Raw genomic sequence first — 27,604 nt, 5'->3', positions numbered from 1 at the left:
CCCAAGGAGACTGGCCTAAGCAACTGTACCCACCTCACACCAGAAAATCTCCAGCTCAAATGGATTCTGCCCATGAGTTACCACTAAAATGTGCACAATTCATGACTGTGTGATGTGAGTGGCAAAGTGAAGACTCACGGATGAAGCAGAACTCTCCCTTCTTTTGGTTTTGGACTGTTTGGGGGTTTCTGATACATCACAGTATGGCTGTTACCTTCCTGGTTTGTGTTCCTTAAGGGTAATATATCTGGGTGGTGTGGGATGTGGGGTACACAAAGAAGTTTGGGGTTAATCTGCCAAGGATAAGCCACGCAGGGAGCACGTGGGCATCCACGGACCGATGGACCGGGGGTGGGTTTGCAGCAGGTGGTTTTTCCCATTTAAACCTTTGTGAATAGTACACTCAATAGTGTGACACTCCATAACCCTAGATTCTTTTCTCGGCAGGGCAGGCTCTGTGCAAGAAACACTGCCTGGGGAAAGTGAGCCATTGAAGAAACAAAACTCCTGCTCTTTGTACTAGAATTATGGTAATCACCTCCCAAATTTCCAGGTGTGAATGTCCCTAATATTTAAAAGGTAATCTTTCTATGAATGGGACGTCCACAGCTGGCAATGGAAGCAGGGCCACCAGCCTCCCCCTGGCTTCCCAGGCAGCCCCACTCTAGGGCTGGGGGCGGCCAACATCTTTTCACAGAAGCAGCTGATTGGGGTCTCTGGAAGGCAGAGACCTCCATTCTCCCCTTCGAGATCAGAAGGAAGCCAGGGAGCGCCCCTGGCATCTGAGACCCACACTCTGTGTAGGTTTCAAGCGGGACGCCAAGAAGCTTCATTACATCTCCAGAGGATTGAAGTTGCTTTTACAATTCCCAGAACATGTCCTGTGATTTCTGCCCTACATGAGTCTCCTTACTCCGTTACCCCTGCCTAGAATGCTCTGCTCCCTAATCCTCCCCTTTCCCCAAACATGACTCTGACCGCAAGCACATGGGGAGCCGTCTCTCGGAACCCCTGTGGCGCTAACGGTATTATTCATTCTGTGCAAGTATGTGTTACCTTCCGTGCTGGTCTGTCACTATTTGTATCACAGCTCTGAGTAGACAGAAAACTCCTTAAGGGCAGGGAGTAGGTCTTATTTACCCCCATATTCCAACGCTTAGTACAGGATCCAGTACATGGTAGGTGCTGGATAAATGTCTGCGGACAGGAATAACAATGCTGCCATTATCTTGATGCTGGAGTTAAGGAAACACTGACCTGTAATGACAGCCGCAGCTTTTCAAAATTTTCTTCCAATTCTTTCTTTTCAAGCTCGTGGGTAGATATCAGTTCTGGAGAGAAGACATCAAATTGTTAAGTTGATCTTTCTTTTGAAAAGGGATCAAACAAGATTCTTTTGCCAGGCTAAGACTAGTGACGTAGGTGAGTAAGGGACACCAGTATATAGCAGACTTAAGCCTAAAGAGACCTCTCCATTAGTTTGAAATTGTATGCAATGTTATTTAGGAGAGAGGGAGAAAGGATGAGGAAGGAAATAGGAGAAAGGGCGAGGGTTAAGAAGAAAGAAAGGAGGGAGGGACGCAAACAGAGCACAAGCACACACACGCACACACACACACACACACACACACACTCACTTTTATACCCAGCTCTACCAACACCCTGGCCAAGTCAGATTCTCCATTCACAGCACTCACTGAATTCTCCAACTATTCCTAATGGTAAAACCACTAGGTAATTAATGTTAAATCTCCCTTTTCTTCCCTCCCAGGATCACTCTTCTTTTCTACCACGAAGCCGCAATCTCGGGCTGAAGCAGGGACCTTTCCAAGGAGAGCGGAGCATGGGCTTGCTGGAGAATGGACAGGTGAATGGGACCACTGCTGTGCCTGCAAAGTCACCTTGGCGGCCTCTGGGCCACACTCTGGAAACCACAGATGCTAGGATTTGCTTAAGCAAAGAGTCGATGTTAAGCCACTCAGAAGGAAGGACTCATTGGACTGGTTCCTCTTGGGGAGTTTGGAGCAATTCTATTCCGTGAAAAGTGTCATTCCAGTGATAATTTGCAAGATAGGCAGCAAGAGATGTCATGTAAGAGTTATTAAGCAAATGGATTCTGTTTTCCTCCAGATGGGAACAGTCTTATTAGCTGGGTGAAGCCCGTCTCATTCTAGCTACACAAGCGATTTGTTTTCATGTTATAACTGGAGAGAGGAAAGGTCTCATTAATCAACCTGGATCATGTGCTGAGCACAGGAGAGTACTGGAGACCAATAATTGTCATTCCGGCTGGCATAGGCTGCAATTAAGAAAAACTCTGTGGTTTCCATTGACCCAAATCTTTTAACTAATGATGGTTAAAGGTCTCTTAGATATCCACTTGTTATAGCTGAAATTTACATTTGGGAAAAAAGAAAAAAGTTTGTGCTTGTCTTATTGACATAAAATCAGGTGGGTTTCTGGTCTACCTGCCTTTGTCTGAATGATTACTTTTAATAGTCATTGACAGCATCATCCATAATAATGAAGTTTTTAGCTACCATTACATACGCCTACATTGTCTTCGCATTATATGTAAGTCAAAGGCCCTGGATGTGGCATCTAAGCGAGTCTTCATTAGTCAGAAAAATCTACCAAGTCTATTTGTACGAAAATCCGGAAACAAAAGGCGACACTCATTGTAACATTTCCGTTCCTGTTCCCTTTCCTGAGACCATCTTCCTACAGTGTAGTGATGGGCTTTAGGGCATCTTCAGAGACCCTATACCTCACATGCAAAGAAAAGTCAGTATCTATTAGGTGGCATAAACCATGGCGACTATCTATGCACTCATAATGTGTTTCATTATTTTAAGGTCCTGACACTCTGTCCCATGCTTAAGACTGTGCTCTAAGAGAGTGCTTCTCCAATTCCGCTACATATTAGAATCACCTGGGGAGCTTTAAAAAATCCCGATGCCTGGCCTGCACCCCAGAGCAATTAAACCGGAACCTCTGTAATGGGAGCTACACTGCAGTATTTTTTAAAAAACTCTCCAGGTGGTTCCAATGTGCACCCAAGGGTGGGAGCTGGTACTCTAAGCATGAGACACGCTCTCAGGAACAGGAAGTACATTTAACTAGTTCTCAGGAAATTCCTCTCCCTTGCGTCCAGCTTGGACTTTTCCACGTACGGGTAGTTCCCAGAGGCGGCGGGGTTGGTGCTCGAGGGGGCAATCACATGAGCATTGGTTATTGCACAGTGGGCCTTGTTGTTTACAAAGAACATTTAAAAATAATTTTAAAACTCTGATATTCATTCTCAAAATTTTAGAATTTATTAATCTATTGTTAAATTAATTGTTTTTCATATACTTTAACAATCAGCTGACTGGGGAGGAAAAAATGAGGAAAGGGGAAATTGAAAAACAAATTCTCTATATAACGTTAATGCACGTTAACGTGTAAAAAGCTTCTTTCAAAGAGTCAAAATCTTAGTAGTACCTAGTTAAATGTTGTTGTTATTGTTACAACCCACATAAAATCCTACGTAACCAAAGATAATTCAAAGTTATAAAAAATGTAAAAAGAAAGATCCTGAGAGTCCACTTACATCCATGGTGAATGTGGTCTGAGTGCAAGGTGTGGAGAGCCAGGCCCAGTCAGATGCTGGCGTGGCCCTGACAACACCACACCTGTGGGACGGTTATAAGGCCACAAAACAAGACAAAGCCCCGGATTTCTACACTTACTGTAGAACAGTGGGTCTCAAGCTTGGCTACCTGTTACATTCACCTATGAGCCTTAACAAGCCCAGGCTATAACCCAGACCAGCTACCAAATCCTGCTCTGGGACCAAGGCTCCCAGGGATTCCAGTATTCAGGCAGGGTTGAGAGGATCGGCTTCAGAGGAAAGTACAGTAGTAAGTCCCCTACAAAAGAACCTTCAAGCTGCGAACTTTCAAAGATGCGAATGTGCATTCCATCAACGTCAGGCGTGAGTGACACTGCAGCTGGCCCTCCGTCCGCTACTGCTGACGACTCTTCAGCTCTACCATCTCCCACCTCCTCTCTCCCCTCCAGTCAGTAACTCTTCTTGCCTGTTCGGGCAATGCCGGCCCCTGGATGCCAGCTGTTGTACTGGACTACTGTACTTTTCAAGGTACTGTACTGGAAGATTAAAAATGTTTTCTTTACTTTTGTGTTTGTTTTTTATGTATTACTTGTGTGAAAAGTATTATGAACCTATTACAGGACAGTACTATATAGCTGATTGTGTTAGTTGGGTACCTAGGCTAACTTTGTTGGACTTATGAACGAATTGGACATACGAACGCGCTCTCGGAACGGAACTCATTCATATGTAGGGGACTTACTGTAGTTACCGGGTCCTGGATTTCTGTCTTTTCTTAACCCAAGAAGCAACACAAAGGACAAACCAGGAAGGAAAGGAAGGAAGAAGGGAAAGGGAAGCAAGAGGGAAAGGGAGGGCTTCCCGTGTCTGCATCCGGAGAGGATCAGTGCGCACAGCCCACCCTGCCCGCCCACTGCGCGCACCAAGCCTCGTAGCTACCTTGCACCTTGTGGTCGTGGTCATCCTGCAGGAGCGAGACGGCAACCGTGTGACTGTTTTCCATTTCTAGGAGAGCAGCCTCATGGCTGGCGGTGATGTCTTCCACCTGCAGGAGATCACAGCTCGGGTTACACAGAGAGCCGGGGACCGGGGGCTCCAATGGCCTCGCGGCTTGGAGGACCGAGGTGGACTGCAACGAGGGGAAATGTCAGTGGCCCAAACGTCAAGGGCAGGACACTCTGCTGTGATGGCGGCCACCCTCAGCCTTGTGCCGAGGCAGCAGAGCCAGGATCTGCTGGTGACGCGGGAGTCCCGGAGTCAGGGGCGGCGGGGCAGGGGATGTCACAGGGAAGTCACTGCCACAGCCCTGCCGCTCATGCAACGGGAAGCAGCTCCCCGGGTGGGGTGGGTAGCTGCCGAAGCCACCTCTTTACTGCCCTGGGCCCCCTCTGGACCATTTCCTTCCACCCCATTCCTTCCCCTTCCACCAAGCATTCCGTGAGGTAATAAGGGACAGAAGAGGGTCCTCCCCTACCAGATGGTCTGTTCTGCTTCCTGGCAGCAGGTGGGAGCTACAGCACGCGAGGTATCTGGAGGGAGCTAACATTTATTAAGCTACCCACTCTCGGCTTCTCCACTCAAGCCTCACAGCAATATGATAAAGTAAATGTTTTCATGTTCATTTCCCAGACGAGGAAACTGAGGCTCAGAGAGGCTTGAGGTGTTTTGCCCAAAGGCTAGTAAATGGCAGAGCCAGCAGTCAGCCCAGGGCTGTCTGACATCCACGGCGAAGCTCTGAAACATACTGCCCTTGCCTCCCCCCACAAGACCAGGAACCAGTGCCCAGGGACCCTCTCACCAGCCCCAAGGCAAGTGGGCAGGTGTGTGTGTGTGCTCACCACCCCTGTTCCCAGCCGTGAACCTGCCCCCTGGATCACGGTGCAGACCTCCCCCTGCCCAGGCTGTGGGACCTGCTCCCAAGAAGCTGCTGTTTCTCTGGCTGATGGTACATTTCCAGGAGTTTAATCACAGGTAGTGCAGCCAGCCAGGATTTTTTTTTTTTGACTTTTGTTTTTCATTATATATATATATTTTAAACATCTTTATTGGAGTATAATTGCTTTAGAGTGGCGTGTTAGTTTCTGCTTTATAACAAAGTGAATAAGTTATACATATACACATATCCCCATATCTCTTCCCTCTTGCATCTCCCTCTCTCCCACCCTCCCTATCCACCGCCCCACCCAGGTGGTCACAAAGCACCGAGCTGATCTCCCTGTGCTACGCCAGCCCAGGATTTTTTATTTTCCCCCTTCCTGATCTCTGGCCCCACCACACACCTTCTAACTTTACTGCTTTTGTTACTTTTGTTGTTGCAGCTGTTATTTTAACTTCAAATGTATGACTTACAGGAGTCATGGCATAAGACGACCTCTCCCTGTGATAGCAAACCGGAACAATGTTTCTCCAAATTCTCTGTCGGTGACCCATTGTAAAAACACCATTGTACATTGTTACACACACACACATGCATACGCAGGGCGTGTGTGTGAAACCAAAGTTTCACAAAAGGACACTTTCCCCTCTTACCTGCAGTAATCTCGTTTTTAAATTTTTATTCTATGTTCCTTTGTTGTTTTTCAAAATGCAGTTACAAACCACTAAATTCATTTCACAATGTACTAAGGTGTCAAAACCTAGCATTTGAACAACACTGAACCAGCGCACCTGCCCATGCCCTGAAGCTCTGCGGCGGACCGGCTCAGAACACTGTCCAGCCACCTCTCAGAGGGTCTCATTTCTCTGGGGATAATTCACAGGCTGATCTTTGATCTGTAAAAGGAGGAAGAACTCTTCACAAGAAAGGAAGCCCGCTTGTGAAGGGGACGCATGGGAGTGTTTGTATTTTAAAATGGGATAGATTCCCATTCTGGATACCATCATTGCTTGGGAAAGTTGGCCCGACTTCTCTCTCCTATGGTAAAAGGAAGTGTCATCCACTAAAACAGAAATATCACTGCCAAGACCAACAACGAACTTGACAGAGTTCGGAAAGCTGCATTACGCCATGAAAATGGACATGGTATGCGATGATTCACTTTTATCTACTGGCCATTCTTGAATAAACAATACTTCACTCGAGGCTCAGAGCTATGAATCCACTCAGCAGAAAGGCCGATTACCGCAGTTTTTAATTGTCCAAATCCTGTTTATATGAAGGTTTTTTTTATGGAATCTTTGTCCGAAGACTTTCAGTCTCTTGGAAAAACAAATCATTGGTTAAAAAAAATGGAACTGGTTTTCCTTACGCTCCACTGGTGACTTCCGTTAGAAACAAGTACCCACACCTTGTTTGGAGGTATGTTAGTTCAGTATAAAGAAGAACCCTTCATCAGTCCTTAGTATGATTCTAATTTATTGGGTTCTTACCCAAATTGCCACGGGTGGTTTCAGAAAAGAGATGGATGCCGGGACTACGTTCCAGAAGAGTCCCTTTCGTCCTGGCGGTGGATCTGCTCTGATCAGCAAGGGTGGTGCTTCATCGCATGCCCTCCTGGCTTGGTGGAGTCAGGTCTTTGATTTAGTGGTGATGGAATACCACACCCAATATACCAAGGATGATGTAAGGGTGTGATCTGTCTGTTACAGCCTCTCAGAGGGGCTTTTGGGGATGAAATACTGATCCCCCAATTCCTCCACATGCAATGAGAGGAAAGCCCAGGATGTTCTGAAGGAAACCAGTGAGAGTCAGTGAGCCAAAATCTGGGCATCATGGTCCTTACTCTCGAGTGATTTAGGTTTCTAGACATGCGTATGGTTTTTAAAGACTGTTCCCTCTACAAGGAAGAGGCCGTGCACTGTTGGCCATCCCCTTTCTTATCCCAGTTTCAATCCCCATGGCTTCTCCTCTATGGCTCTAGGCTTCTTTCCAGAGCACGGGGCAGCAGCCCGTCCGAGCTCTCAGCCTGAGAAGACCTCCAGGTCGGCAGGCACTTGAGGGGATTCAGACAAGTTGACCCAAGGGACACAGAAGATATGTTTTGCGTTGTAGATCACCAAAAATGAGACAGAGGCGCTAAACCATTACCCGGCCACAGCAAACTTATGCTGGGTGAAGCTTCATTTTCTTCCTTTTAGAACCTTGGGTGCCCCCGTCCCCCCAAAATCTCTGCTGGGCCAGCCTCCTCCCTCTTCCAGGAGGACAAAGTTCTGAGCTGGCTGCGGAGGTCTGTCCATGTGCCCATCAAGTAGTCCCAGGGGTACAGAGCAGCAGCTGGTCCCTGCACCAGGCTCTGTTCCTGCAGCTGTTTGCTGTTTAGCTGAGTTCCAGCAAAGCAAAGGGCTGGGAAGCCGCCCTCTCCGATGGGTAAGAATAGAGCTGTGGGCTTACTTCATTCAGCCATTTGCAAAATGCAATTATGGGAGCCTTCGGCAATTCACTGAGAGAAGACTTCCATTTAGAATGAAGACGCATGGGCTTTACATTATCTTGGCTTTCCTCATTAAAGAAAACCAGATTAAACTCCCATTCGCCCCCACCTGTGACGTGTCTTCCTATCTGATGAGACAGAGGGAGCTGCCCCTGCCTTTTCTCTCCAGGGCTCTCTGAACGACTCTCCTTCCGGATAACGAGACGACTCACCATCCCTTCTGTCCCTGCATCCCTGCTACATCATCCTGGGTACCGACTCGGAGCAGGCAGCCAGCCCTGCCAGAGCTCCTGGGCTGACTTCATGCCCCTCCGGGCTGTGCCTTTGCCCCTTTGCCGCCCACTACGTGGGCAGGTGTTCACAGAGGCTTCTATCTACCCGGCTCTGCCTCTTTCCAGTGTCCAGAGGCTCTGGGCTGCGATGGGCGGGGCTCTGGCGCCGGAAGACAGAGGGGCCCTCGGGACCTCATTCTATTTGATTAGAGAGTGTGGTTTCGCTGATGGCAGCTGTGCACCTGCTGTGCGGGACGAATATGGGACAGAATGCGAGATGATGGCCGAAGTGGCCTCTGCACGGTCTGATTAAGCGTGGGCACGCTGGGCCTCCCAGTTAAGTCTAAAAGGATGATTTCTTTAGGAAAGGTTACAAAATGTGTCCCGGATGTGAGACAAAGCCAACGTAAACGCCAAAGGCTGAACACCACTGCTCCTCTGGAAAGGAGTCTGCTCAAAATGCAGAATCCAGAATGCCTTTAGGAACCAGGGGGCCCTGCATGAGGGGCTTCCGGGCCGGGTCAGGGAGAGAGACAAACTGCCACAGGGTCTTGGAGGGAGAGGGTCAAAGGTCACAAGTCTGATCACTAAACACCAGGCTCCGTGGGCGGGCGAGTACATTTGGAGCAGAAAAGGAAAAGCATTTGTGTTTACCTTGAAAAATCTGTTTCGTGTGTCCTGAGATAGGGAAGCTTGGGAAATCTGGCTTCTGTTAATGTGCGGCTAGCTCTAGAATGAGCACTGATTTGATGAAACACCTTTATAATCCGACTTTTAAGATAAGAGTCCTAGCATATCTTTAAAGGCACGTAAGAAAGCCAGGAGGCCAGGCCACGCCCCTGCTCACACCCTAACTTGTCTGCAGGGCTAAAGAAGGAGGCCCTGCACATCCCCCGACACCAGACAGCTGCAGCTCTGGGCCCTGGGAAGCCCCAGTCCGTGACTCTGATTCCATTAGCGCGGGGTGCAGGCAGGAGGAGTGCTTTGCCAGAAGCTCCCCAGTGACTCCCATGTGGAGACAGAGAGAGAAAGACGGTCTCTGCCGCTCGAGGCAAGTGGACGGCTGGATCTTCCTAGGGGCATCCTGCGGTAAGGTCAGAGGTCAGCCGGCCTTCTAGAGGGAGTTCCTGATCAGAGGAAAGCCTCAGAAAATCCTGCGTCAGAACGGAAGCAGCCTCCGCGCTGCCGGCCAGGGCACCGGGGCGCCAGGAGAGGCCCCACTGGTGAACTTGAGTTTTAAGGCTCGAGATGGCAGGATCTATGGGTCAGCCTTGCCGAACGCGACTGTCCCCCACAAAGAGGCCCTGAGTGTGGAGGGTCGGCACAGATTGCTGGAACCACAGACCTTCCAGATCCCCACTGCGGCCAGGCACCGAGCCCCCCCTCCTGGACCAAATACATGAGCATTTACTCTACCTGGAAATTAGAATATGGCTTGATGTGCATTTCACCTTCTTCCTGGTTGCCTGCGCGCTCCCTGCTGGAGAAGCTGAAGGTCAAGACAACAGCCAACATCCAGCAGCAGGAGCAGAATCAGGGGCCTGAATGCTACGTAGATTTCAGCCATCCATCCCTCCCCCTGCTCCCGACCAGTGGGTTTCTATAGGAAAGATGTACTCGGATGTAAAGCGTGCTGATGCTCTTCCCACCATAAAGCTTTCCCTCATCCTCCCATCTGCAAGGACACTCTCAGTTCCTAAACACAGAATCTGTATTTCCCACTCAGTATTACAGTTTCTGGAGAAACTGCCTCAGAACTTCCCTGGATCTGTAACCCGAGGCTACGGAACAAGCAAGTCCACATTTTATAAATGTTGGCACCTCTTGCAGTGTGCCGTCATGAGGCCGTGTGTGCGGCGGGCCTTCACTGACTATTCTTTGCTTAGATGGATGAATAACCAAATGAATCACTTTAGCTGTAAAGGATCAGGGAGAACAGGACTCAGAGCTCTCACGAGACAGAGCACTTTAAAAATATACATAAGCAGCTCATGTAACTCACTCTCAAGTGGAAAAGTCAGGGCCTCCAATCTCTCCCAGTATGAAATCTTTAAAAGGCCGCTGTCCCAGCTCCAAGGCAGATGAGGCCACACCCCCCAGCACATGCTCCTGCACCGACAAAACGTAGCGAGGTTCTGCCCCGGCTCCCTCCACTGGCGGACGGGCTCCGCTCGGCAGTGGCCCTGGCTTCCCGGTTTCCCACACACGACACCCCAGCATGAGCGTTTGTTCAGAGGCTCATCCTTCTGCCAGGGGACCACCTCCTGCCCTTCCTTCCATCTCTTGGCATCTTCTCAACCAACCCAGAACTTTGGACCAAAAGTCAGTGAATATGGGTATAAATACATTCTTTGTGTAAAACTGGGAATGAATAGCCCCAGGATACAGGGCACAGAACAAGCCAATATCTGCACCAGGTCTGAGCTGTATCAAGGGACCACGAAGCAGGTAAGACTAAAGACGGCAGCCGTGCAAATGTCCACTTAAAGCCAGCTGAGAAGCCAAGATGCTGAAGGTTCCACCTCTAATCTTAGCCCAGCAGGTAACCTTAGCTGTAACCTATCTGTCTCCCAGCCTCTAAGTCTGTACCACCTCAAGCAGGCAGATGCGTCTGGTTTCCACGGGCCTCTAGAAAAAGGAGCACGACTAACCCAAGATGCTGAATAGAAGAAAGTGTTGTCAAATAGGAGATCGTTTATTCCAACAATAGCACTTATTATTACTCTGAGATTTCTCCCATGCCCGCTATGATCCACAAGCCTCTGGGGACCAGCGCCATCCAGATCACCTACCGGAGAGGCAGCCCAAACGTTCATGATAGTGAAGGGCCACTCGGCACCAGCCTGAGATGTAAAGTGAGCTCTTCACAAATGCCAGTTTACCTTAGGGATACCATGAGCAGACTAGGGGTAACGATACACAATTAGAAGGTGGGCATTAAGGCGTCAGAGCCTTGGAGACTTAGGAGGAAGAGAAGAGGGAGGGGCATACGAGCTCTCTCGGAAGCAGAGTGGTCTCGTCTTCACCTGCCTGTCACACCGGCGCCAACACGGTAACGGACACGGCAGCTGGCCGTGGGGATGGGCACGCCAGGCTCCTACCTGCTTGCAGGCTGACAGACTCCCTGGGAATTCTTCCCCAGCTATGCCAGGATGAATGACCCTCTCCAGGAAGACTGCTGGGCTAAGGAGCGGAACCCTTCTTTCATTCAGCAAATACACACTGAAGACTCGCGCTGTGCAGGCAGGCAGTCCTGTGCCAGAGATTTAGCAGTAAACCCGGCAGAAAGCTCTAGTTCAGTGCTCGAGAGCACGGACCCTGGGATCAGACTGGGTCCAACCCTGGCTCTTTCATGAGCGTGAATGCTGGCAGGTTATTTAACCTCCGGGTCTCAGTTTTCTCACCTGTAAAATGGGGACAATAATGGTACTCCCTCTAAGAGTTATCGTGGGGGTTAAATGAGTTAGTACATGTAAAGAGGGAAGAGCAGGGCCTGGCACACAGCACGTGCTAGATACACATGTGTCTGTCATCATCACTGTCCTTGTGGAATACGCAGAAGATCAACAGGGTACAAAGTAAAAGTTCTCATACATTAGGTAGTAGTAAGTGACAAGGAAAAACTAAACAGGAAGAGTGTGCACAACGTGGGGAAGGAGCTGTGATTTTGGATCAGGAAAGGCCTCACTGAGAAAAGTCTGCAAGGGAGGGAGAGAGGGAGCCATGGGGTTTCTAGAGGGAGAGCATTCCAGGCAGAGGGCACAGCGAGCAAAAGCCCGGAGGTGGGAGTGTGCCTGGGAGCACAAGGCAGGGAGACCAGAGTGGCTGCCGGGGACGACGGGAGGGGACAGAGGAGAGAAACGAGGTGAGGGGAGCAGGCTTGACCGGAAGCTCACCTGCTTGCTGCACGGACTCCTGGTCCAAGCGGCTCCCCTCCACCTCCCACCCACGTCTCCCGACGACGACGACGACGACGACGACGACGACGACGGCAGGGACAGGGCCCGGGCCGGGGCACAGACTGACCTGCCGCTGGTGCTGACACCCAATCCGCAGCAGCTGTGTGCGGTGCTCCTCCTGGAGCTGGGCCACCTCGGTCTCGAACTGCAGCTGCAGCCGCCGCTCCAGGTCACGCAGCTCGGCCTGCTGCCGCCAGCCCAGCCTGCGCACCTCATCCTCACAGCGCCGCTCCAGCTCCGCCTTCTCTCTCTGCAGCTTCTCGCACTTCGCCGCATGGAAGGCTGGGGACAGGGAGAGCGACGCTTAAAAAACTGGCCAGGATGCACCGAAAGCGCTGCAGCCCCCACGAGTACCACATCAAGGTGGACGTAAGGACCAAGGCCAGGTCCCCATCCTTCTGCAGAGCTTCACCGTTTGTCAAGTGCTTTCCTCCCTACCACATTTGATCCCCAACACAGACCCTGGATGCTGGGGTGAACCTGGGCCCTGGGGAGCTCCGGCAACCGGCCCAAGGTCCCACTCAGCGTGTGAAGCATGAGCTGCGAAGGCAAATCTGGGCTTTCTGACCACAAGCCGCATGTTTCTGCCACTGGATCAGGGCTCGCTGAGGGTCCACAGACCATGGGCATCACAGATACTGGGTGCTTGTTACAAATGCACGCTCCTAGGCACACCCTGGTGGATCAGAAACCCCAGACAGGAGCCCAGCACGTCAACTCTTCACAAGGGCCACGGTGACTCTTACACCCATCAAGGCTTGAGACCTGGGCACGCCCGGAGGCTGGAGACAAGACGGGATGCACGGGATTCTCTCCAGGCTGACATGCTGAATGGGACAATGGCAGAGGAAGTGTGCGTGTGGGTCCTTTCAGTGACCGAGACCTCACCAGCAGCATCCTTCCCCACTGGAGGAAGGACGGGTAACCACTCAACGCCCCTTTGCACGGGTGGGTCGCCCTGCCGCAGTTCTGGTTTGCTTCGCGGGGAGGGGCTGCGATAGCACTTAGAGTTCGTGCCTCCCCTGGGCCAGAGCTGACTGCTCTCGTTTCAAAGTCTCTTCCTCAACTGCAAACTGCTTCCAAGAAGGAGAAAGCCTTCCTTGACAATCTAGTCTGTTTAGGTCCCGTGGAGGCGATGGTGCACACGCACGCAGACATCAAAGTGGACGGACACCTCACTTACTCCACAGAGACTGGGGCCTCCACGCTCCCTGCTCTGTGCCGCAGTCTGGGGAGGCGTGTCGTTTACCCTGAAGTTGAGTGAGCAGTATCTGTACTGGCTCAGGATAATCTGCACACTAGGGGTGGCTGTTACGATCAGGACCATCCATCCGAGGTAGTTACCTGGCATTTGAAACACCCTAACCAGAAGGCCCACCCTAAAGGCGCAGCTAATTCAAGGCTTTCTTTGCCACACTCGGCTCTCAGGGAGTTTGTTAATTAGCACAGGGGATGTTTAAAAACATTTGTTCCCTGGCGAAATGAGCTGTGGACGGGCTGGATCTTGCCCTGTGTGCACAGCGTGTAAGAGTCTGGCCAGCCCAGCAGCCTAACACTGTCCCCAAAGGCCTTCTTGATCCAGGGCTTCAACTGGCCCTGTGTCCTGTGTCCCATCATTTTTTGGAGGATTCTGACACACAACCGTGAAGAGTTGTTAGGACGTGCCAGTGAAATCAGGGTGTACTGAGGGTGGGTGGTGGGCCCCCCCATAGAGGACACACCGTCTGCAGGGAATTTTAAAGCAATAACCACACTGACTTGAAAAGCCCTCTGCTTTTGGTGTCACCTGTGCCAGCAACTCTAAAGCATGTTGGTGAAAAAATACTCCTCCAAAGTTTTTGGTTGGTCTACATTCTAAGCAACTGCTACAATTACCGTCGAGGTTTTTAAAAGCAATTTTTGTATTTAGAAAAAAATCACAAACAGAGAAAAGTCGGAAGTACGGTACAAGGACATTATTGTCCAAATGACGTTTTCCCCCTGAACCATTTGAGAATCAGAGGCTGACTGCTGTCTCATCAACCCCGAATCCCTTAGTATATATTCCCTACAAACAAGGACATTCTCCTACGTAACCACAATGCAGTCATCAAAGTCAGGAATCAACACTGATCCAACAGTGCCCTCCAATGCTCAGACCCATTAAAATTTCACCAGCTGTCCTAATAATGTCCTTTCTAGAAAAAGGATCTCGTTCTGAATCATGAGCTGCATTTAACTATCCTCACTCTCCTTTTGTCTGGGATACTTCCTCAGTCTTCCCTGGATTTTCAGGACCTGGACACTTTTGAAGATGACAGGCCAGTCTTCCCATTTGGCCTCTCTGAGCTTTCCTCATTATGACATTCAGGTCAGGTAGGTCTGGCAGGAATATCACAGACTTGGCACTATGTGCTTCTCATTTGAATATCAATCAAATCATCTTTAAATTGAAATTTCTTTTTTCTAATTGTTTATAGAGTGAGTCAGGAAAATTAGGCTTATGACTGATTATCACAACGTTATCCTGAAAATGATTTTGTGGTATAGAGGAGGGAGTGACACAAATGCTGGGTGTCAAATATGCTAGGGATTCCCTTGAACATATACCTTATTGTCACACCTGCTGTGAGTAAATCTTTCCGGTCAGGTATAGGTACCTCAGGACAAATGGTTGGGCGTGCACCGGGCTTCCCACCACAAGTAGTGAAAGAGCGTTTTGCTCGATCGCTAACAAACACAGCAGGAACAGCAGACTGGGGCTGAGGCTTTCTGGTCCCTGGTAGTGAGGTCACGGGAGGCTACAGTCCCCACAGAAAGAACCTACCAGGAGCTAAAGGTCACAGTGGCTCAGGCCTGGAGGTGGTGGTGAGGAATCACCTGTTCCCAGGAGTCTGAGCCCAGGCTGAAACAGAGCTCCAGCTTTCCCCAAAGACCCTCCAACTTGGGGAAGTTATTAGAATTTCACCAGGGACCCTAGCTAGTGAAAAAGCTATCAGGATCCACAGACTAGGGAAGAGGTGTACATATAAAGACAGGTTTATCCTAGGGTGACTGGGTTTTAACAGAACAAAGACCATGGAACGTCCATTAAAAAACAGTGTTTCATGGATTGAGACAAAGCCAGATTGAGGCCAACGGAGAAGCACTTAGTTACACACACAGACACTCTTTTTCCTATTCGTTTCCATCATGGTTTATCACAGGAGACTGGATATAGTTCCCTGTGCTCTGCCCATCCTATATGTAATGGTTCGCATCTACTAACCCCAAACTCCCAGCCCATCCCTCCCCCGCCCCGTCAAGGAGCAATTATTTTACCTACATTGGGGGAGGGTGGAGTGTCATCCAAAACACAAGAATGGCGGGGGGTGGGCACAGGGTAATGATGGGTGAGTCCTGGGCAACGAGCCCCGGGGCGGGTTTCTGGGTGCATGGGGGACCTCTTTGGAGGGTGCTCTTGTTTCCGTAGAACTAACTTCCTAGCAGTCTCTGCCCCATGCATCCTGCCCCGGTGGATGGGATCAAAATGAAGCAGTGACAACATGTTTGTTTGTGTTTAAAATAGGTCCACAAAGCAGTGCAGAGATGAAGCATAAACAACAGCCAAGAAGCATGAGAACAGATGGCCGGCACCATTCACGAGTCACATGCAGATCGAAGCAGGAGGTGTTTTCCACCTATGAGGCTGATCAAAATGAAATACTTTGATAATACAGGGAGGGTATGAGGAAACTGGCCTTCGAGGGACCGATGGTGGGGTATAACTGAGAAGCTGTTCCAGAGGGCACAAGTACCTTTCAAAATTTAAAAGCTAGGGATGGGAGCTTGAGAAGGGTGACAGCTAAAGGATTTCTTTTTGGGGTGATGAAAATGTTCTAAAACAGATTATAGTTCCAGTTGCATAACTCTGTGAATATACTAAAAACCACTGAATTATTTTCAGTTCACATTTTAAATGAGTGAATTTTACGGTACGTGAATTATACCTCAATAAAGTTCCTACCAAATATGGAAAGAAAATCTGCAAAATAACATGACAGGAAAAATATCTCAGAGGATAAATTTAGATGTTTTTGTAGAGGAAAAGTTCATGTTTGGATTTTGAGATTCTGTGTAACAATGATGAAGATGTTTGCTGACAAAATAAAAATTCCACCACTACACTGTTTTATACGTGCACACACACGCACACACGGATATCTGTGGAGGCTAAGGGAACCTGAGAACCACTCTTACTGTTTCTTAACTAGAAACAGCACCTAAGACTCAAACGAAGATAATAAAAAATGCTCATCATGTATTTTTCTTTAACAAGCACAATTTTGTATGGGAAAAATGTATTTGTCATATACTAATATCAGTATCTTTAGGAAATCAGAACAGTAAGTTGACTATATAGATCGCATAGATGGAATAAAACAGACAAAAAGGTAAAGAAATGAATAATAACAAATCAGTTACACTGGAGGGAAAATTAAATGACACATATCTTTTAACCTAACAATTTCACAAGGGCACAAAAAATTTGGTCAAGGATGACTACTACAGCACGATTTGCCTTCAGGAAATAGTGGGGGGCTAGTTAAATAAATGATGATAAATCCACTATTCACATAGGACAAATTCCTACGCGCGATGGGATATGGGTAACCAGTAAAAAAATAAGGTGACTCTTCATGTTATCGTGGAATGATCTGTAACACACCGTTAAACAAAAAAGGCAAGATGCAGAAAGAGCATGACAGCGTACTTCTACTTGGAATGGAAACGCGTCTGCATTTCTGACCCTCCCTTAGAGGTTGTGCGTTTAAGTTACAGGGCTCACTGCCCAACAAACACCTGCAACAGTATGTATTTAAGAAAATCCTATTATGTGTTTTCATATTTTATGAGTTAAAACATTTCTTAAAATTACTACCGTGACTAAGGAGAAGACTAGGTTTTAAAAGGTTATGTAGCCTGTGGTCAGAAAGGATAGGACTTTTCCATCTAATTTGCGATTTTATTTATGTTCGTGGCAGGATGATTCATGGGCCTGGCACGCTCTTGAGGGGTCAGAAATGACTGATTTTCATCCTAGAGCTGTCCCTGAACTGTACTGTTGCCTTAAATAAATCATGAGCTTTGCAGGCCTCAGTTTTGCTGTCTATGAAGTGGCAAAGTAATCACTTTCCCACATATAGCACCAACCCCCCATTCCCAATCGCTATTATATACGAGAGGTGACCCTTCTATTCCTGAAATGACCCCATGTCGTAAGCCCCAGGCCTGCAGAAGATACTGGATAAGAAGCACAGCTGAGGCACCAGGGATAGAGCTCCACTAACAGAGTCCCTAAAGAAATAAACATCCTCTTGCCTCTGGTAAATCTTCAAAAATGTATCTATTGGGGCAGATAGGGATTAACGTAGGCTAATTTAATGGGTAACATCTGGAGTCTTGCTTTCATTATTTCTATTCATGAGAAAACATTTGGTACTTTATAGTGTGAGAGGCAAACACCACAATGATAAATCCCTAGAACCTAAGAAGCTGAGAAAATAATTTCTGAAAGAACAGGATTATGACAGGTCAAGAGTATTATGACATTTCTAATTCAAAAGCATGAGTCGGAAAAGCAAAAACAAGATTATTAGAGTCTGTTGTACAGTTTTAAATCATGGAACATATATATGTATGTATGAATATATAGAGTGTGTGTGTACCCAGTATATACATATATACCACAGTTCTCAAATCAAATGAGAGAGAAAAACCCAGTGAGGAAGATCAATTTTCTTTAAACAACTGCCCCAAATGTCCCTTGAATAATTACAACTTGTTATTGGTTTACCAAAGAGGTAGCAAACATTAGTAATTACAGCACTAGACTTAAACTGGAGAAAATTATCTGGCTCTAACTCATGATAAAGCGTAAGGAATGACACTATACTGCCTTTTATGTCACAGGAAGTGCTTTAGATATAACGATCATAAAATAAGCCATCTAAATATGAAGAAATGATACTGTATATAAACACGTGGTACTATTATAACAGTCACTGTTATGGGCTCAACTGTGTGCCCCCAGAATTTATATGTTGAAGTCCTAACCGCCAGTACCTTGGAATGTGACCATGTTTGGAGACAGGATTTTTACAGAGGTAATTAAGTTAAAATGAGGTCACTAGGGTCAGCCCTAATCCAATATGACTGGAGTCTACAGGACACAGACACCTGTAGAGGGAAGGCAAGGTAGCCATCTATAAGCCAAGAGGAGAAGCCTCAGAAGAAACTAACCCTGCTGGCATCTTGATCTCAATTTCCAGCCTCCAGAACTATGAGAAAATTAATTTCTGTTGTTTAAGTCCCCCAGCCTGCAGTACTTTGTACAGTAACCCTAGTAAAATAATACAGTCAGTATCGTTACATATTGACAGGACATCTCACAGTAGATAAAATATTAAGTTGTTTCTTTGAGAGATGGGGAGTAACTGAAAAGACAAAATAACTTTCAAGGAAAAAATGTAATTTAAAAATTACCTGTAACTCACTACACAAAGAAAATGAAATTTTCCCTTTGTGTAGTCCCTTCATAGCTGTTGCAGTGGTATGACTTCTGAATATTCTGTTAGGAAGTTTTCATGTCTTCCTACTTAATATTTTTATGGCTACCTTGTACTTTCATGTGGATGCACCGTAATTTATATGCCCTTATTGTCGGACATTTGTTTTGTGTCACTCATATACTGTTCTGCTTTGTTCATCAGGACAAATTTCTAGGAGTAGAGTTACGTGGGGTTAAAGATTGTGAATGTCTTTGTGAAGTTTTTTCGGTTTTTTTTTTTTTTGATGGCAGTGATCCTGTAACAAATCAGTGCCCACCAGGGGGAGCTATAGTGCCTGGGAAAGCCCTCTGGTGGCGAAGGCCGCTGTCCACACTTGTCAAATCACAATGACACACAGGAGGCCGCAGGCTCAGTCCATGAAACGCGCTGCCTGAGATCCTGGCCACACTGCCCTCTACTGCCCCGCTCTCTTTCTTTAGGACCTTCTTTTTGATGAAAATGTCAACGAGAGAAAAGGAGGGGCTGAGATGGAGGAAAGGTTCAGGGACTAGGAGTAGAAATGGGAGTGAAAGAGCCAGGGGGAGAGTCCTGGGTCTCCTGGCATCTTTGCAGGTCCGTGCGGTATCCCCAGGGCCCAGTCAGAGAGGCAGGTGGAACATCAGTAGACAATATTTGAATTTACTGAGCACCTGCTACGGGTCACGCCCCGTCCCATGGTGAATCAGACACGCTGTCAGGTGAGCAAAGACAGACGCGGGCAAAAATTTTAAACGGCAAAATGTTAGATCGTGAAAACCTGAAAACCTGAGATAACTGCAGTGAAGGACGTTAAATGAGAGCAACGTTAGGGAAGGGCTAGGGCCGGGGTTAGATGCCGGCGTTCGGCGGATGAAGGAGGTGCCGGAGAAAACACCACGCAGGTGGATGTGAACGACGGGGAAGGGGCGGCGTGTAGAGGGCTAGAGGTAGGGGTTTTGAGGCGCAGGAACCGCCAGAGCAAAGGTCCGGAGGTGGGAACATTCGGCTCACTTAAGGAACAGGAAGACAACACGGGGCTCGAGGACCCGTAATGGAGTCAGTGGGGGTAGGTGAAGATGGAGAGAGGCGGGGTCAGATCACGCGGGGCCCGTGGTCTCCGGAGAGGGGTGGGGATTGTAGTCCTCTAACTGGAAGACCGCCCTCCCCCGCCCCCGCCAGTCTTAAACGGGGGAAAACAAGAGCTCATGAAGCTTTTACAAGAGCCCCCTGGTGGTTGCATGGAGAATTGCCCGACAGAGGCAAGGAAAGCCGCGCGGAGGACATTTCTGGGGTCCAGGCGGATATAACGGTGCCCGGAACTGGGGATGCAGCCTGGTGAGGGCTGGATGGGTGTGCGAGGCATCTGGGAGGCAAAGCCACCTTCATCTGCTCCTGGATTGGACGAGGGAGGTGAGGGAAAGCCAGGAATCGGCATTGAGGATGACTCAGGCTATTCGTCTGAGCGACTGGGGACGGTGGTGCCGTTTAAGGAGAGGCAAACATCAGAGGAGGAGTCGAACTGGGGAGAAAAGCACACATTAGGCACCAAATAAATCTCTACTGAACTAATAGCCAGATTCATGTACATATAAGGGCCCATGGTTCACAAACGTTATGGTGGAATTCACCTCTGGTTCGCAGTACTCAAGAAGGAGGGCCCTTCTGGATACTGTCAATTAGTATGAAAAATGTGAAATTCAGGACTGCTGAATTTTGACAAGCCTTGCGACACTTCAATCATTAACGATAATACTTCATTTCACGTGGACATATGCTGTGGCCTATTTTATAAGTGTTGACGTCTTAAAAGCATGAGACCTCAGGATAAACTCTCATTATTAAATCTCCCCCAGTGAGGCGGGCAGAGGTTGACAGATGTGCTTCCCTACCTGAGGGTGTGTAAATGGTTCGGGGGAGAATACGAAAGGCACGGGATGCAGTAAGATGAAGGGCATTTTCTAGCTGCTAGGCGTTTCCAATGCTATGGAACAAATACGGAAAGGTTTCTCATCAAGGTGGCTTTTTAGAGTGCATTAACATTTACCTGTGGGTCAAATTTGGGGAACACGGCCTCCAAACTGGATGACTATATACATAGAAGCCTCAATATCCCCAAATATGTGTCCTGAAGTGCCCACTTACATCCCATCCCCTTACAACTTAAACTTCCACACAGAATGACAGTAAATAACCCTTCCTGCACACTGAATCCAGCCTGTCAGAGTTTCCAACAGATTAGAAGGGGTGGGGAGGGGTTGGGGAGTGAGAGCCCAGGACAGAAGTGGTCAGGGGACACCCAGAAGGGACAGGAGACAAAGGCAAGACTCAGTAAGGCGGGGGAGGCAGAAGGAGCCCTGGTCTCCAGGCCAGCCTCTGTCCCAGGCTCTGCAGACACGAGCTGTGGGAATTTTGGCAACCCACTCAACCTCTCTGGGTCTCCACATCCTTATCCATAAAATGAGGAGATCAGGCACTGTTACAGGCTGAAGTGTATTCGCCTTAGAGTCACATGTTGAAGCCCCAATCCCCAGGACCTCAGAGTGCAACCCTATTTGGAGATGGGGTCTTTGAAGAGGTGATTAAGTTAGAATGAGGCCATTACAGTGGGGCCCTAGTCCAACATGACTGGTGTCCATACAAGAAGAAAAGCCACCAGGGATGTCTCAGAGGCCAGGTGAGGACACAGGCGGAAGATGTCCTCCCAAAGGCCAAGGACAGAGGCTGCAGCAGAAACCAGCCAGCCCCTGATCTGGACTTCAGCCTCCAGAACTGTGGGAAAACAAATGTCTGTTGTTTAAGCCACCCAACGTATGGTATTTTGTTATAGCAGCCCGCGTGGATTAAGATAGGCACCTTTAGTGTTAAGCCCCCTTCTGCCCTGGCATGCTAGAATTCTATGGATATTGTAATGGTGACCAAAGGGTCATCAAGAAGAGTTTATATTTACCCACTGTCCTCTCTTGAAGAAGACAGGGAAGGGTATACCATTTTTATGATGATCTCCCTCCAAAATGGAGCCCTAAAGAGAGAAGCTTCACGTGCAGAGGAAATGTGCTTTGCAGAAAGACTCAACGCCCAGCGACAGGAGACATTAGTAGCAATATCAACGACTGACGTTTCTGTGTCTTCATTTATGAAGTTCTTTAACACACAATATTAACTTGTTTAAATCGTTGCAACAAAGTTCAAAGCTGGGGGAAGCCAGCATTTTTGCTCTGATTTTATACAAGAGAAAATGGAGGCTCAGAGGGGTTAAATCACTTGTCCAAGCTGACACAGCGAGAACTCGGGAGCTGGAAGTCCCTCCAGGTGCTCTGAATCTCAGCAGTGCTCTTTCGAGAGTAATAGTAATACTGCTCTTCTGCCTTATGTTTTGGGAGAATGGAAACAAAGAAATATAAGGAGAAACAGATACAAAAATCCCAATTAGTTTAAGGTGCTTTTCGAGTCATAAATTACTTTGTGCCATTTTTATGTGTTCCTTAAGATAAAGGATGAGCCTTTCAACAAATGGATAATGACCGATCCTGTGTGTGAATGTAATTGCAATGCTTAGAAGTAACCTTCTTGGTCTGAGAGGAGAAAAATGCAAGTATGGGGGCAAAGGAGGAAAGAGGAAATGGATGTAAGAGGATGGTTATAATGATGAGTTTTGAAAAGAGAAACCAATGCCATCTACCTAAGAACTAATAACACCACTGCCCATAAACAGGAAGCGGCTTTCTGGGGAGATGATTCTGCACAGAATCTGCTCTTTCCTCTCCTCCAGGTTAATTTGGGCTGCAAAGCCGGTGCCGGCTCATCTAACACACCATGGGAGCCGCTCTGACGGCTGGCTTTGAACAGGCCAGATAGTGCGTCCAGTGAGCATTTACTGCTTTTAATATTTTTTTTGTCCTGTCCAAAATGGTACTGAAAAATGACCCTTTAATTTTACCTCAAATTAATATTTGTTACATAAATTGAACAGTAAACATTATCTCTAGGTTGGACATCCTTTTTAGAAGGAGCTTTCAATAACTTCCTGAAAAATGTTTAAACAGAAGCTTCAGTTGAGATTTTGGACCCCTTTTCACTGGCTAGAACCCACCCTACAGGGTTCTAACCAGTGAACTCCTGTGACCCTGTCCCTTCCTTAGCTTCCTAGCTGGCAGGGATTCCACGGCATGTTGCTGACCTCCACCCTCTATCCCAGTTTGGGTGGCCCCATTCCCCTTACTTGCTTTTGGAGGGGATGGAGACCAAGGGGCTGCTAGATAATAAATTTTAGTCCATTTGATGGTGGTAAGTTTAAATACTGTCATTCCTTCCTTTAGGATGTCAAATGCATGGCCTGGATATTCTGTGTTCTCCATGGGATTTGGGACATTTTCTCGGAGGTTTTCCCAGACTTATGACTCTTTACTTGTTGTTCGAGGGTTTATCGCTTTTAGTTTTGCACAGGAATGAAGGGTTGATGTTTGAAATCTGTAGAATCTAATTTTTACAGAGGTGTGCATTTCCCCAAGAACTCTTCCCATCCTTTTGCTATACTACTTCCAAATACATCAAATCAACTCCAAGGAACAAAATGGACCGCCTCGAATTATTTCTACCCACCAGTTTTAAGCACAGACACAGAAGAAGTTAAATTTTTAGGCAATTAATAATAGCTCAAGAGTATGTTTATGATGAGCATTAATACTTGTCTATTACTCTAGCTAGACCCCGTGCAGCCTTCCTCTATGGACGCCCATCTCAGCACAATGCCAGGCCCGGGCAGATTTCCATAAATACATGCTGGCTTGAAGAGTACCAGGGGATCACTTCCCTCAGAGGAGACAGCGGCCTGGGCAAGCCACACCCCTTTTGAGTTACCCAGGGCCTTCTCCAGTTGCAGCGAGCAGGGGCTACTGTTCGTTGCCGTGTGCAGGTTTCTCATTGCGGTGGCTTCTCTTGCTGCAGAGCACGGGCTCTAGAGCACGGGCTCAGTAGCTGTGGCACATGGGCTTAGTTGCTCCGCAGCATGTGGGATCTTCCTGGACCAGGGCTCGAACCCATGTCCCTTGCATTGGCAGGCAGATTCTTAACCACTGTGCCACCAGGGAAGCCCATGACTGTCTCTTTATGCTAGGTCCCACCCTAGCATTCATGAAGGGTGGAAAATATTCTTACTGTAATATTTCAGTGATTCTATGTACCCCCCCCCTCAAAAACAATAAACAGCTAATAATAGAGGCCAGGCACGATAATTCAGAGTAAGTGCTGAGCCTGGCACTTACTCTGAATTATCCCATTTCAACCTCACACTAGAAGCTGGGAGCTAAGTCTTAGTGCAACCCCCATTTCACAGATGAGGAAACTGAGGCTAAGAGGGCTTAATCTCCTACACAGGAGCATTGACTAAGACCAAGTCTGCTGGACCTGCAGCCCATGCTCCTGCCACAGCACTTGGAGGAAGGAGGGCTTTAACTCAGCACTGTGTAAAGACAGTAACAGGATTGACCAAGAATGACTGAACCTCTTCTGAAATAACCGAGGATTTTACGTAACTGAAATACGTTATAACCTTTCTTAAAAGCTGTAACATGGACCTCTGATATGGTCCCCAGATGTCCCCTACTGGGGACACCCACAGTCTTACTCAGGCCAGTCTAGATTGCCAACCCCCACCAGCACAGCCGGGATCCTGCTGGTCCAGAGCCAAGCCCAACCTCTCCATACTCATGCCTGTATGTGCGGGGACTCTCCCTCTCTTACAGGGTCTCACCTCCATCTGACAGCTGCCTCCCACCCCAGCCTGTCATGTACAGTAAGCACTGCCCGCCTGGTTCCTTATTTATTGCTGGAGATCGTAAGCTCTTTGTGTCTCCATCACCCAGGAGCCTTTTGTACACCGGAAACTAACAACACTGTAAATCAACTATGCTTCAATGCTTTAAAAAGCCAAAAAAAAAAAAAAAAAGAAGAATACAGAGGCAGACATGAAAACAGAACCAAACAAAAACGCTGTCTCAGAGTAGGTCTGAGAGGCATGTTAGACACTCTAGCTAGAGGCAAGTGCTGTTTTTGTCACAAGCATTTCTGGTTACTGATGGTTTTTAATCGGGGAAGTGACAGGGGACGGACGCTAGGGGCAGGAAGGAAAGGAAGGGAATGAGTGAGAAGGCGTTTGCAAAAGGAGAGATGAGGTCACTACAGGAATGAAAAGGAGAGGACAGAAGTAGGACGGACCTCCGAGCTAGAACCAACAGAACCTGGGACTTCCTGGACATCAAGCATGAAGCAGACACAGAGGCAGTGTCGGCGATGCCCCCCACTTCCTGTACCGGTTTCCTCTGCAAACTGTGGTGTCAGTAACTGAGCTTCAAACTGTGGTTGAGCCTACCTATCCCCCATCTCCCTTTCTTTCTTTTATTCAAAATACTCTCTAAGTGTTAGCGGAAACGGATGCCCTGCTGGACACGCCACCTTCCAGCCTCCCTTGCAGCTCCATGGGGCCACGTGACTGTCCTTGGGTCAAGGGATGTGAAGAAGTGATGTGGCAACTTCTAGACCAGATTCTTATGAGGGAGCTGCTTTGCCCTCGACTTTCCCTCCTTCTCCTTCCCTCAGGCTGAAACCTGGGGCTTCTTGTCTGCGGACAATTACACGAGAGAAAAATACCCCTCTTTCTTATTTATTCATTGAATTTGGGTGCCTTTTTGTTACAGCAGCTTAGCTTGTACCTGAAATAAATTAGAACTGTAACAGGAGAAGTGGCGATTTGGTTCTGCTTTGAAGTGGGGAGCGTGGGGTAGGTGGAGACGAAATTAATTGCTCCTGAAGAGCTGTACTGCCTGTGGTTCACCAAGAGGTGACCTCAGGAGAGACCAGGGCTGGAGCCATGGTCTCGGGAGGGCACTGCTTAGGGGGTAGTTGAAGCCATAGGGGTAGATGAGATTACCAGGGAGATCACGGAGAGTGAGGAAAGGGGGCTTAGGACAGCATCAGGGACAAAAAGGGATTTTTAAGGAGAGAGCCACTAACTTTATTTCATGCTATAATCATTCACTGCCATGTCTGCTTTTCCAACTAGTTACAAACTCTTTGAGTTCTTGGATTATAGCTTACTGATCTCGGGACAAAACACCGAGAACACTTTTATGCAGAATGGGCATTCAAACTGATCTTAAGAACGACACTTAAAATGCTTCACATTTCAGGAGTACATTTGCTTTCTCTTCTTGATATCCGAGGCTGCAGACTTAGGCCATCCTGAGTCAGTCTTTAAGTGCTGGGAATCAGAAGACCGATCATGAGCACGATGAGGGTGGGCCAGGTGGGAGTGTGGCAGCCTTGAGAGCACCTGCGTGCCCAGGTGAAGGGGGCGTCTGCCCTTCAGCAAAAAGACAAACCGCGCAAGAAAAAGTGGGCGACAGACGGCTCGTGGAAGACATCCAATAGCTAATTAGCACATAAAAGTGCTCAGCTTCCTTAGTGATCAGGGAAATGCAAATTAAAACCACGATGAGATACTGTTCACACCTGCTCTAACAGACAAACCAACAACAACCTAACTGACAACACCGAATGTTGGCAAGCATGTGGAGAGACTGGAACCCTCAAACGCTCTTGGGGACGGCGCAAGAATGGAACAGCCATTTCCAGAACTGTATGGAAGTTTCTCCTAACGTAAAACTCACATCTGTCCTATGAGCCAGTCATTTCTCGTGTAGGAATTTAACTGAGAGAAATGAAAAACATCTCTGTCCACAAGAAGACTTGTGCGAGGATATTCATAACAGCCTTATTTATAACAGCAAAATGTGGACACAACCCAAATGTCCATTAGCGGAAGAGTGGATAATTCATGTTGGCATATGCATGCCAATGGAACACGACTCAATGAAAAGGAAAAAACTACTGATATGCTCAGCGACGTGGATGAATCTCTCATGCAGGGCAAAAGCACCCAGACACCCAGACGCAAAAGACCGTATACTGTCTGATCCCATTTGTAGGAAATCCAAGACCAGGCAAAACTAATCTATGGTGACAGAAATACGGAAGTGGTGGCTTCAGAGGTAGGGAGGGGGTGGAAATGACTGGAAAAAGAGGCCTGGGGGAACCTTCGGGAGTGACATAAACGTCTTACTTGGGTGGTGATTATATGGATGTATTCATAGACAAAGATCATCAAGCTGAACACTTAAAATAAAATGAATAATCAGGGCTTCCCTGGTGGCGCAGTGGTCGAGGGTTCGCCTGCCGGTGCAGGGGACGTGGGTTTGTGCCTTGGTCCGGGAAGATCCCACACGCCGCGGAGCGGCTGGGCCCGTGAGCCATGGCCGCTGGGCCTGCGCATCCAGAGCCTGTGCTCCGCAAGGGGAGAGGCCACAACAGTGAGAGGCCCGCGTACCGCAAAAAAAAAAAAAAAAAGAATAATCATCTTAAAACAAAATGAGTAATCTTTTATATTTATCCACACATTTACCATTTTGACAATCTTATTTCTTTCCTATAATTCCAAGTTTCTATCATTTTTAAAAGATGTTTTCTCTGGATACTGACTTCTGCTTTTGTTTTTTTTATTATTCTTTAAGCAGTTCAAACATGTCATTCCACTGCCTCGGTCTGTTTCTGGCGAGGTTAACTGTCACTCACAGCCCTGTCCTCTGTATGTGATGTGTGTCTTTAGCTAGGCTGTCTTTGGTGTGATGTGTGTATTTGCATTTATCCTGTTTGGGGTTCACTGCTTCTTGGGTCTGCAGGTTGCTCTTTAAAAAAACCAAATTTGGGATGTCTTTGCACATCATTTTTTCCAAAAAGATTTCCCCCAATCACTCGCTCTTCTCCTTCTGACAAGCCAATTACACATCTC

At 47.8% G+C, this 27,604-nt stretch overlaps 1 protein-coding gene across 4 annotated transcripts in view; it reads right to left on the bottom strand.

The window, feature by feature from the left end:
• MTUS2 (microtubule associated scaffold protein 2) overlaps positions 1-27,604 on the bottom strand; it is a 342,336-nt gene that overhangs the window by 8,401 nt on the left and 306,331 nt on the right. For all 4 annotated transcript variants that reach the window (XM_065896120.1, XM_065896121.1, XM_065896122.1 and 1 more), the window contains 3 exons: positions 12,282-12,496; positions 4,553-4,658; positions 1,258-1,331 (listed from right to left, as the gene is read on the bottom strand). In XM_065896120.1, coding sequence (XP_065752192.1) covers positions 1,258-1,331; positions 4,553-4,658; positions 12,282-12,496 — 395 coding nt within the window. The remainder of the gene's footprint in view (positions 1-1,257; positions 1,332-4,552; positions 4,659-12,281; positions 12,497-27,604) is intronic.

Source organism: Phocoena phocoena, chromosome 18, assembly GCF_963924675.1.
Source record: "Phocoena phocoena chromosome 18, mPhoPho1.1, whole genome shotgun sequence".
NCBI classification, from domain to species: domain Eukaryota; kingdom Metazoa; phylum Chordata; class Mammalia; order Artiodactyla; family Phocoenidae; genus Phocoena; species Phocoena phocoena.
This window is presented reverse-complemented; position numbering and strand designations above follow the sequence as displayed.